Source organism: Mandrillus leucophaeus, unplaced genomic scaffold (genome assembly GCF_000951045.1).
Source record: "Mandrillus leucophaeus isolate KB7577 unplaced genomic scaffold, Mleu.le_1.0 Scaffold460, whole genome shotgun sequence".
Lineage (NCBI taxonomy): Eukaryota > Metazoa > Chordata > Mammalia > Primates > Cercopithecidae > Mandrillus > Mandrillus leucophaeus.
Genome location: NW_012104921.1, coordinates 2,070,781 through 2,083,668, shown reverse-complemented (window position 1 = coordinate 2,083,668; position 12,888 = coordinate 2,070,781). Strand labels below are relative to the sequence as shown.

The 12,888-nt window shown below is 36.5% G+C and overlaps 1 protein-coding gene across 1 annotated transcript in view; it reads right to left on the bottom strand.

Annotated features, from left to right (window-relative positions):
* Positions 1-457: 457 nt before the first annotated feature.
* Positions 458-12,888, bottom strand: part of PRKD1 (protein kinase D1) — a 161,825-nt gene continuing 149,394 nt past the window's right edge. Inside the window, exons 17-18 of the mRNA XM_011994771.1 lie at positions 2,265-2,350; positions 458-1,432 (exon numbers count right to left, since the gene is read on the bottom strand). Coding sequence (XP_011850161.1) covers positions 1,214-1,432; positions 2,265-2,350 — 305 coding nt within the window. The 3' untranslated portion in view covers positions 458-1,213. The remainder of the gene's footprint in view (positions 1,433-2,264; positions 2,351-12,888) is intronic.

Below are 12,888 nucleotides of genomic sequence, written 5' to 3'. Positions count from 1 at the left end.
ACTTGAGATGTCTTTCTGTTTAGGGATTACTTTCTAGTCTTTACATGCTTTTTTGGTTCACCTCAGAACCATCTTTAGATAATATGAAAAGAAATCAGATCTGATATTCTAATAAATCTCTAGCTTATATTGACTAAATCAGGAAGCTACATTAAGATGCTATTTGCAATATTCCAACTACTCAGAGTCATCCTACCTACGCCTCCAAGCACTCGGTTTGGCTTTGGTCACTTTTCGCTTTGAAAGCTTTCCCTTCTATTAGAAATTAAACCACATGCAAGACAGGAAAGCTTCACTCCCCTTTGAAACATACGTTTACTGCTTCAGAGTACATAAAACTACATTCTAGACTAGAGTTTTTTTCCTGCTCTTTGAGCAGACACTTCTGCTCCTAGTTGGCCTGAAAACCCTAGTGTGAACTATGAATGAAAATAATTCAATCAGGTGGACACATATCTTGACAAGAATATTTTTTATTATTGAAAAATACACAAAGGTGAAAGGTTGCTGAGCAGCTGATTTTCCATAGTACAACAGAGTATTACAAGAAAGAGGGAAATGTATCTGTTATATATGGCAGTTTACATTTCTAAGGCATTTAGGCTTAAGAGCACTAAGTCTTGCACACCAAGGTGCATTGTCTTGAGTTTAAATATACTGAGGCACACGAGGCAGGCAAAGAATTCAAAACTATACATTAAAAACTTGTTCATGCATTTGTGTCTTAGGATTTTATTCCCTACCCTCCTCATTCATTTTTTTTCCACGAGTTTTGGAGTTGTTCATAGAACACTGGAAATAATCGACTCTTCAAGAGTTTGTTTACAATGACAACACCAATGGGACAAACCTAACAGAACTACTTCACAGATACGTTCTGTCTCTTACCAAAATGAGGCTCCAGTAAGAAAAACACTGATTTGCAAAGGCACAGTGGGGACAGGTTTAATGCATTAAATATAACATGAATCATTCACAATAACAAGTTTCGTGTTTCAGGGAACTTTTGTTAATACAACACAGTTGGTCACACAAAATACAAATGCTTCTGTTGATTTGTCTTGGCAACTCAGATACATCAACAGTGCTAACAGTTTAACAGCTTTGTTCTCATCTGACAGAAAATAATGGCAGTTCTGCAAGGCAAATGTTAAACCTGACCGTATGTATTTATTAGTTCCACAGTGTTTTGACAGATTATAGAAGATGGAACTCAGAGGATGCTGACACGCTCACCGAGGGCTTTCATTTCTGTTTCTTCAGTCTCAGGACTGTCACTGTGGCTAGCACTTGGATTGATCAGGTGTGTGGGGTACTGCAGCCCCTGCTCGCCTGCGTACTGCTCCCACCTCAGGTCATCGCTTTCATGGGTGATATAGCGCTCCCCGATTTTGCATTCCAGCTCTCGCAAATCTAACCAGGTCTGATAGTCCTGAAGAGGAAATTCCAAAATATTACCATAGAGATCATTATGACTCAACATGCTGTGTCATATGATGTCAGTTTCTGCAATCTATGAGTTACCCTTTTCTTTCCACTGTAACAGCGCTGAATCTTTCATCACGCATCCTCAAGCGACAGCGTCGGCACCAAAGCCATCCTATTTGCCTAACCTTTGCAAATACATACTGTTTATATGATACCATGGATCAAAGAGTAGGCAATTAATGTTTGTAGTCAAGCAACCAGGAATGTCGGTATTCCTTTGAAATGTAATGCCTACAAATAATCCTTCAGTATTTCAGAGTATTAGTTTTCTAAACTTTAAATTCAATGTGAAAATAATAAATATTTACATGAACAGAAGCACATGCATATACTTCGTATTTGCCATGCATTTGTTCCATACATAATAACCTAGCATTTAAAAATATAGCTTCTAAATGAGTACAGTGCATGACCAGATGGGCATCATCTATGTGTACATTTATCAGGATTACACATACAGATGCTTTTGAAATCTGGTCGTCTGAGGTCTGTTATGATCCTTGGTTTATTTATTTATATTTGGTTTTGCCTTTTGGTTTTGGGTTGTGTATGTGTATGTGTGCATGTATCTCCTCTATCAAATTATCCTGGTAGAGAAAAATGTTTAGAAACACTAAATTGTTATTAAATCCTATGAAGTTGCATGCATTTGAGCAAATAAATTGATATTAGAATAATCACACTTTAAAAATTATTGCAAAAGATTTCTAAATATCAAAATCCTATAAATATTTAGAAGCTCATTCAACTAAGAAAACTCAATGATTGTTGTTTACCTGTAGCCAAGGGTGGCTCAAGGTCTTATCCACACTGTAGCGCTTTCTCATTTTTACTTGCAGCAAATTGTTAATAAGATCAATGGCTGAAAAAAATTATCAGTAAAAATAGATGACAAATCTGTAACAAATGCATAATTCATTTATAGTTTATTTCACATCTGCTATTTCACACAGTTAAATGCAGCATAGTGACAAGGCACTAGAATAACAAAAAAAAAAATCCTCTTAAGAATACTGAAACCTTGGCCTTGGCCTTCATTTATTTTGGATACTAAAAAAAAAAAAGTTAGAAGTAATTATGGAATAGTATGATATGAATTTCAATTGGTCTACTCTTTAACACTTTATTTCAGAAATTTTGTTTATATATACATCATTTAAACATGTCTTACAATATGGGCAGGATAAAACTAATATTCAAGATAAAGCATTTACTAATTTTGTGATAAAACATGCTGAATGTTTGAATACACACAGTGGTTCACACAGTATTGAATTAATGACAGACATCTGAACATCATAATTATATGGAAAAAATACATCATAACACGGGTAATATGGATCATATCTCATGATAAACTTGGAGCCTGAAAATCAACAGCCCAAGAAGAAAACACTTTAATTGCTTTCACTTTGCTTTTGCTTTCAAAAATAACCAATGTATTGTAACTGTATCAGCCTTCATAGACTTTCTAGAGGAAGACAGGAAAGAAGTCTATTTAACAAGAAATGTTCTCTGAGGGGTTAGAACCACAGTCCCTCCAGCCTAGTACTCTGCTTGTGATTGGGGGCGTCTGTGAGTGTAATTTATGAAGAAAAAGTAATACTCATCATTATCTAGTCTGAAAATCATCCTAGTTACCCACAGTATCACATGATGGAGTTCTCACTCTCCTTTTCTGGACATTATATTTTTAGTATATGTCGTTAATAGTTCATTATTTACTAAAGTCATTCCCTTACACTTCTCATTCTTGTAATAACTTTCATGTTTCTTTTTTTGAATTTTAGTATTTTCTTCCCAAAAAGAGCTTAGTGAAATCTGCCAACCTAATGGAAGCATTTGTATTTCAAAGAGTTAATTTTCGCCCTTAACCTACCCTAGGCATTATGTCTGAAAGATGGCTCTTCCTACCAAAAACCTTAATCAAACAGGCAGCTGATAAACAAAAATGAAAATTAACTCCTCATCTTCCCCAATCACCAAGTCTTGAATAGGCAGCTTTGAATCCACTTTTCGGTGTGCATCAACCTGTATGGACCTGAAGATACAGACTGTCACATGAGACCAGAGGGACAAAGAATGCTTCCTTCAATCAGAATCCTTCCCAGTGTCAGGAAAAGAAAAGTGACTTCTATAGTCTTTTGGTAATTGAGAATCATATCTCTATGGTGCTACTACTCCAAGTATTTGCTTGCCCCAAAGGGCTGTAGAGTCAAATACCAAACAATTATTTGGAGAAACGAAATGCAACAACACACATTTAACTGTTGCCTATGCACCTAGGATACATGAGGAAATACAGTAGTTAGTACATTTTCATATTCCAAGCATGTGTTCTCAGAGAGCTTTTGAACGCATAGTTCTCTCTGTGACCTGCGTATAGGGCATGTGCTTTAAAATATCCATTCACATGATTTACTCACTGGTGAGTAAAGTGCACCTTCCATTCTTGCTGCTGTGAAACCACACGGCAAAAATGGAGGCCAAGGAGTGAAGGGAGAGCTTATGTGCTATTGCAAGCATGCTGCAGCATTACACTGCCCCAGACACTGCAGGGAATACATTCATGACGTTAATTCACTCATTCTGTTCTGAATTCTATAATTAGAAAGGCAGGAGTACAGTAACTCAACAAAAGGTCTGGTTTGTGCTCAAACGGGCCCCAACAGTGAACCACACTGCATAATGGGGAGGCAAGTACTATCAGAGGGGAAACGAGAAGTGTCTGAAGGGAATGGAATAAGTGAAAATGAAAAAATTGTTCTGCTGAATGAAGCATACAATCATTAGTCTGACTACGCCACAGTACCCAACCCAAGTGACCTCAATAAGCACAACAAGGCAATGACAAGTACCTCCAAGAGAAAATGGTTAAGGATATAAGGAGAGAATTAGAGGAGATACGTGTGTGTACAAATAAATGTGTATGTGTGTATACATTATTTTGTGGCTTTTGGAAGCACACAACAGAAATAATGAACTATTAAATGTTAGCACCTGTAGCTAAATGTTGGGACCATGGTGTTAGTGAGAAAATAGGTCCGTCATTTGTAGATGAGAATTCTGTTCTACTTGTTACTTTTCTGGAACTCTTAAAACATCCTTTTTATTAATCAAGTTGTATACAATCCACCATTAACTATACCATCCAAAATGCATTTTGCTAAACATTTTTGAACACAGTCTAGAGGTTTTTTTTCCTTCCAATATTCTCTTTACTGGCCATGTCTACATTGCTACAACATTCATGTAATAAAATTGTCTCACATGTATTATGTATGTATAAATCATTCATTTAACTCTTCATTCACCAAATCTTCCTTAATTCTTGTTGGCAATTATTTATGAAATAAAGAGTTAATGATCAAGCCCTGGCCCTGAAAAGCTCACAATCTAGTTACAAAGGCATGTGCATGCCCCTCCCCAGACCACAGATTATATCATGACACAACACACCATTTTGAATCTTTGACCTTTAATTAATATCCTACTCAAAGCAAAAAAAAAAAAAAAAGTGTTTTCTTTTTATAACTTACTGTCATTAGTCCTATTTATGTTTTAGATGCAATGGAGAACTTTATTCTATACGATAATTCTTTACATCTTTGGAGACGGTGACTCATTCCCCTTCATCTCACCTTTATAGTTCCTTCAGATCTTTCAGCCTCCTTAGTCCTCCTGTAACCTCGATTTTAATATTCACTAGCTTTACTCAATGTCCCTGTTAAAATTCAGTAATCATCACTGACCAACATTTTCCTCATTAATGGCCAATTTGATTTATATACAAATATATTATTCATATAGCTTAGGATTGAGGGGTTTTCATTCTTTTTTTAAAAAAATTACATTCATATTCTTATTTAGTCCTTATAACAACCCCCTGAAAGTAGTTATTATTTTAATCTCCATTTTATATAAAAGGAAAACCTGAAGCTTCAAAAGGCCATGTGACTTGGTCAAAGTCAGACAGCTCCTTGGCAATAGAGCTGAATTTGAAACCCAGGGGGACTGGACTTCAAAGCCAGTGCTCTTAAACACTATGGCAGACTGCAGCCATATTATACCATTAACGCATCATTATACGTGGATAATAATCTCAAAACTTAACTAATTTTTTTGTTTTTACAGTCATGATAGCTAAATTCTTAATTATGTTTCCACCGTACTTTTATGTGCTTGAATGCAAGGATGTGTGTATATGTGTATGTGCATCTCTGAGACCATAGCTCTGAATGTGATGACACCCTTGTATCGTTAATTCTCCTAGCTTTCTGTCACGTCCACACCGAATAAGCCCATCTGCTATGTATTAATATAATTATTATAACTTTTTTCAGGATAAGGCTTAAACATAGGGCTTTCTGACTCTATCACAAAAACGCATTACCAACTGCCAGGCCTATCAATTATTCTCTGAGCAAGCCTTAAAAGCAGGCAATGCTTCCTCCTAGAAGTATTCCTATGTAGTTCATATTTACCATCTTCTCCAAAGGCTATTTCAGGCGATTTTTTTTTTCCAAATGCTTTATCATTGAGACACATCGGTTCTTGGTAAGACTCATTCTACCAATCTGGTAATCCTACTTAAAAAATCCTACTTAAAAAAAAGTGCAGTCATTCTGGAATAATACATTTTAAGTAAATTAACACTGACAAATACTGACTTTCAGTCATTTCCTTCTAAGGGCCAAGATTTGTTTTCTAAATATTTGCAAATCATCTATTTAATCATTCATTCATTCTAGAATTTTGTCAAGGATAAATACTAAGCTTCTTGTTGAATAATTTCAGAATCCATTCTTTCCCCCTTTTAGAAATTCTACTTGTCGTAAATACCTTGGTATCTCTCTCATTTTGTCTATGATTTATTAAAAATTACCATGGCTCTAAGAGCACATCTGTTAGTTTCTTCAATATGCAGTGTGTCCAGCTCTGAACATTTGCCCATCTCATAGCTGCTACTGAGTGCACTTTTGTGATACTTTCATTTCCCATAGGTGCCAGCTCCCAGCAGAGACTGTCATGTGTAATTTATCAAGGATAAAGACACTAAGACAAGGGAAAGGGGAAGCCAGTAGTAAAGGAGCAGTCAGTCTAGTAAAGCTGGAGAAGTCACAGCAGTCCCAGAAGACAGCCAACAATGAGGGAAAAAAAGCCCAATGGGGGTCTGGAGTCCAGTTCCAAAACTAAAATCAAAATTCAGAATTTAGATCTAGAGTGAATGTGGTAGGACATGCCTTTGGAACTGCAGGAGAGTAGGGGAGAGGGACAATGGGAGTGACAGATACAAAATTGGGCCATTCTATCAATTCCTCTCAAAAACAAAGTAAAGGAGAAAGGGAACATGGTGTGGCTACGGGAGAGAGGGAAGTAAGGAGTGGAGCAGAATGAAATGTCATAATCTGGCACAGCTGCAGATTAGGATGCTGGTGTCCAAGTGGGGAAGGGTAGCGAAATGCTGAAACTCCAGTTTACCTGTATCTCCACAAGGAGCTGGGTCCTTCAGGAATCTGGAGCCCTATGCAAAAGAGACACTTGGGGAAGAATGTCTCAGAAATTCTTGGTACCCTGTACCTCCTTCTATAAAAACAGCAAAAGGACTATATCCAAATACCTAGGTTTCTTGGGGTAAGATGTATTGCAACACAGTGCAGTCTTTCAGTGGTTTCAGGCAATAAACAGATGACATTTAAATAGCAAAGATGGAACAAGGGCCAAAGCAGTAGGGGAAATGAGAATCCTTTATTCTCTTGGGTTTCCTGTATCTTCTTCCCCTACTATTTTCTCAGTTTGAATACCCCCAACCTCCCACCACTTTGTTCCTGAAGGACACAGGAGTAAAATAGGCAGTGGCCTGTTCATCATTCTTTTTGCAGTAAACATGACACCAACCTTTTTGAAGAGCAGTATAATTTTTTTCTGATTATAACTGCTCATTTATTCTGGGGGGTGAGTCTTTCCAACATTATTCTGAGAATTTTATTATCTTTATTCATGCTTAAGCTCAATCCTCTCCTTCCATCTTTTTAATACCTTGTCTTATCTAAAGTTTCTTAAATAGCCACATCCGGGCATGTGGGAAGTCCTTTTTTTTACTCTTCTTATGGAAAAATTTTAAACAATTGTATGGTGTAAATTTCCATTTTAAAATTTTCTCCTCATGAGCAGAGTTTTGTGCTTTATAAAATGTCTCTAGCCATAGATTCACAATAATGTTCCCTACAAATTATAAAAAAAAGATACCTATTTTTTGAAATCTAATGTTTCTTTTGTGCTACAATAAATTTTTAGCTAACACAGTTACTCTCCTTCTAACTTCCTGTACAGCATTTTTTCTCCTTGCCCTATCAGTTTAGAGACAAAAATGTCAGGAAAGCAAAGAGAAAATTTTATCAAACATTCCCTTTTAGCAGAATGGGACTTTCAGCAGATATTAGGATAGCTGAAGTCTGTGTAGCCTATTTGCTAGGTGCACAAGGATACCTGAACAAAGACAAAATTAAATGGTATATGCAGGTGCAGAGGGCTTTATGTTTTAAGATGAAAAGCAGCATTCCATCAGAATATGATATAGATTCCATTTTTTTCTAACAATAACAACAAAATACAGAATTATATTTGAAGTTGCACAAACTATATTGCAGTCATTCTCCATTTTAAGACAAATACCAGTGTGTGGACACAACAGGTTCTGTGTATGCAGAAGGTAGATTTGCAGGTGTCATTGTCGTGGCTAAACTGAAAGGCATCCAAAGCTTGCAGAAAACTCTACAAAAAAACTGTAACTGGACATGCTTAAATTCTTAATAGGTTCCCCAGGTCACACCTTTCAATCATGTTCCATTTCCCATTTTATTTTCTTTTATTATTTCAATACATGCCTATCTCCCCACACTCTCATCATTAGATTTTAGCTCCTTTAAGGTCACACAGATTGGGTACTCATTTTTTGCACATAAGTTTTACAAATATTTTAAGTAAAATATATTTAAACTACAATGCATTAGAAAAATGCTTGCTAGGTAACATTTGGTAGACTGAATATATTAATTAGAAATTTAAATAGCCATTTTCTTAGCTCTAAATTTCAATACCCATATTGTATGCATATGGTTTGTATATTTTGGCTAAAAATATTTCTGGATGGTAGGGCATCAAAACTCTACAAAATACAACAGATCATAAGATCAGTGACTTCTTTTGGAAAATCAGAATGATGCTTAGAGTAACTGCCATGCAGATTATGTTTATTTTACAATGTGTATTTTTCAGGCAGGAAATCACCTGTGAAACCGCAAGGCTGATCTCTTTTGTCAAGACACAATACATTTTTCCCTGACTTCTCTCCATCCCAAATTATTCAGGTATCTTTTCAAAATAGAAACCAGATGAGAACAATCATTCTGGTGATAGAGCCATTGCCAATCAACCTTCAAGCTCCTTGCCTTTAGGCAAGTGTTTTCTTTTTCCCTTTCAATTCTGCCTCACTGCCTGTCACAGTGTAGTGCTTAGTACTTCTCTCCCTTTGGCTTGCTTCATGCTGATGGGAAGTTGTGTGTTTATTTTAAAAATCGTTTTGCAACCCTTCACATTCCAGCTCTCAACTCAGCATGCTGTTGCTCAGCAACAATAACTGGGACGCTCCTCTCAGGGACTGAAACCAGAGGCTGCCGGCAGCAAACAAGGCCACTGGAAATCATCATCTCACTCGCTCCGGAGTCAATTACTGGAATCCAATGAAGTGCAAGACCTTTAGAGACTCGAGTAGGCATCTTTCCTTTTTCAGTTCTTTCCTCTGTAGAAAGTTATTCTATCAATGGTTACTCCTTTGCTTTTCATCCAATTTCATTTCCTCCTGAAAACTGGGGATATGATCTTGGAAATCATAAAGTGTTTAAACACAACCATACAGCAACCTCCAAACTGAAGCCCAATTGATTCAAACTTTAAAGAAGAAATCAAAATATATTTATATTATTCTGATCGTGTTCATATTGGACTTTGTTTCATTTTAATGAACTATGCATATGGTTTGCATAATTTGGCTAAAAATATTTCTGGATGGTAGGGCATTACAACCTTACAAAATATAACAGATCATAAGATCAGTGACTTCTTTTAGAAAATCGTAATGACGCTGACAGTAACTGCCATGCAGATTATGTTTATTTTACAATGTTTGTTTTAATGGACTGCACACTAAAATCCTTTGGGAAGTTTTATTTTTAAATACTGATACTCAAACCAAAGGTCAAGTGAAAATCTTTAGGAGAGGATATTGATATTTGTATCAGTATTTGTAGAAGTGCCTCAGGTGTGTGCAGCTAGAGTTGAGCACGACTGTGCTAAGTAGTGTTTCTCTGACTTTTACATACGTATGAAAAATAGTTAAGAGATCTTAAACTGAAGATTCTGATTTGGTAGTTCTGAGGTGGGGTCTGATAGTCTGTACTTTAATGGCTACTAGGCAATCTGATATTGCTGGACTTTAGACCACATTTTGAGTAGCAAGGAGCTAGAGGTATGAGAATATTGATAGTGGTTAAAAACTGGCTTAATATTGCCCAAAGGGCCCCTGAATAGATGGACATAAATATACAGAAAGCTATCTAATCACAGAGGTATCTGTCCTCAGCTCCATCTTGTTCAGTATCTGGAATGAAGAGATAGAAGGGTTTAAGCATAATTTCTGCTCAGAAGTTGCCAACACGAAGAGCAAACAAGTTGGATTACACAAATAATTTCCCAATAACTACAGACTGGAGCAATGGGCCATGCTAGTAAATAACTTAAAGGAGACAATTGAAACTATGTCCTCTATTTAGGTCCTTCTCTCTCAGTCTCCTCAAAAGGACTAAGTACAGAATTGGAAAATCTGGCTTATTAAGAATATATGTAAGAATGAATTCTGGGTTCTAAATCCACAGTAAACTCAGTATGAGTTTGTTTATTATACCCAAATCAAATGTTATTTTATGTTGTGCTAACAGAAATGTGTACTTTGTAATGAGGGAAGTAGTAGTTTCACTTTACTCTCTCTGTTTCGCTCTTGTTGCCCAGGCTGGAGTGCAATGGCATCTTGGCTCACCGCAATCTCTGCCTCCAGGGTTCAAGCAATTCTCCTGCCTCAGCCTCCTGAGTAGCTGGGATTACAGGCACCACACCTGGCTAATTTTGTATTTTTAGTAGAGATGGGGTTTCTCCATGTTGATCAGGCTGGTCTCGAACTCCCGACCTCAGGCGATCCGCCCACCCCGTCCTCCCAAAGTGTTGTTATTACAGGCGTGAGCCACCATGCCTGGCCCACTTTACTCTTAATTAGACTCATCGACCCTTAAGTCAGATCAGTCCTGAGGTTTGACTATAAGAGAATGTAGATAAAGCGGAGAGTGCTTCTGCTACAGTGAACAGGAGGGTGATATAAAAAACTAAGTTGTGCAGGAGAAGAGAAGGCTAGGGGAGACATGATGACTGCTTTCAAACCTCTGAGATGAATCTTTATTTGGAAAGGGTTTGGGTTTGTTCTATCAGTGTGTATAAATACATGAACATTTTTGTTCATTGTTTTGGAGTCAGATTAAAAAGACACTGGACTGCTCATGAAATTGTGTATTTTCCATCACTAGAACAATTTAATAATATTCTAGATAACTACTCAGTGGGTTGGCACTTGGGAGCAGTATAGGGGTTAGATAAGATTTTATTTTGAAGCATTATTCTTTGTTGTTATGGAAGAAAGCAAACTTACAGAATATTTAACCTTTGTTGATCCTCTATTCAGACATCTCCACACATACTCAGGTGTCATATATTTCAACTAAACTATGATGTACATTCAGAAGTGAAACTTTAACTTTGTAACTGAAATATACAGGAAGTATTTCTATTTTGAATGGCAAATAAGCAGCCAATTTTGAGCATTTACAATGCCAATGTGCTTGCTAAAACCTCTGAGCAGTTTCTCTCTATAAATATCATTTGTTAGAGAAAATCTCATTAACTGTATATTACTTGCTATCAAAATAAATGATTCTTTTCCTAATGGGACATGCTTTGCAGATATTACCTTATTTGGATTTTGAAATATGTATACATAGGTATATATGTAAAAAAATCACTCTACTGGTAGATATTTTTCAAAGCATTGTATGCCTTTGGCTCATAATTGTAAAGTTCCTACTAATTGTATAAAATTAATATTCTTTTATTAAAATTAAACATAATTAATTCCAGAATCTTGAGATTGTTTAGAATGTTAAACCCCATTGGAGGTTCTGACCTCCATAAGTCACTTTATCTTATCAATTCTGATTAAATTTCCTGGCAACCAGTCAGCATTTTTAAGCAGTTCACTGGCTAGTCTCCTCGCCTCTCCTCCATGCCGTTATGTCTGACAGTGTGTTAATATGTTGACAAATCAATCTATTCATAAATATTCAGCAGGCTCGCTGGATCTGCAAGGCTCATAAACTGTTACAAACACAGTTTAATTATTAAAATGACAATTGTCTTTCTTTTGTTTCTCGTACCATTGGATTTCTGGGTCTCATCTACCCGAGCCTTATTTTCAATGGGGTTATTTTTTTGTTTTGAACAATATGTTGTGAAAGAGGGACCTACAGCTGGTTCCTTTTCATGGCAAAGTGCTACTTCCAACTTAAGTGTTTAGCGTTCTGGAACACTGTTGGATTTTGAAAACATACCATGTGGTAATGGTGCTAGGCTTTTATTTAGCTTTGCTTTGTGTTTGTACTGGCTGTATTTTTCAATCTCCAATTTCTAGAGAAAAACACACTTGTGACCAATTTTATTTGAATTTACCAAGTTGAATGGCAAAAATATTTTAAATAAAATTAAGATGCCTTGATAAATTTAGTGGTATATTATGATAGCCATTCTATGCCTTGAGATACCATGTATTCTATATTCTATAGTAGAGGATTGAGACTAATTGGAAGAATAAATTATAGCTGTGCTTATCAGGAAAAAGAAGCATAAATACTACCATGGACGTTGCCAGAGCACACCAGTGGAAGGAACTTGCGTCGCTGTTTGCATCATCACAATCTGATAATTCTGCCTTTAGTGCACTAAAGGCACTAAAGGCAGAATTATCACATTATGATGCACTAAAGGCATTTCCTATGCCTTTGCATTAAACCTAAAGTGTGTGTGTGTGTGTGTGTGTGTGTGACCAAATGTCAAGGCTTCCTGTCTGGTCTCAATTCCTGAGAATACTGACTAACCATGTGACTCTGAAGCTGAGCAGAAACAACTCAGCAGGTGACTCGGGAATAGGTGCTTCTTCAGACTTCACCTGAGAACACAGAAAATGATCTTTTGTCTGCAGGGGTCAGGGGCTCATTGTGAGACAATTTCCGAGGCTGCCTCTGT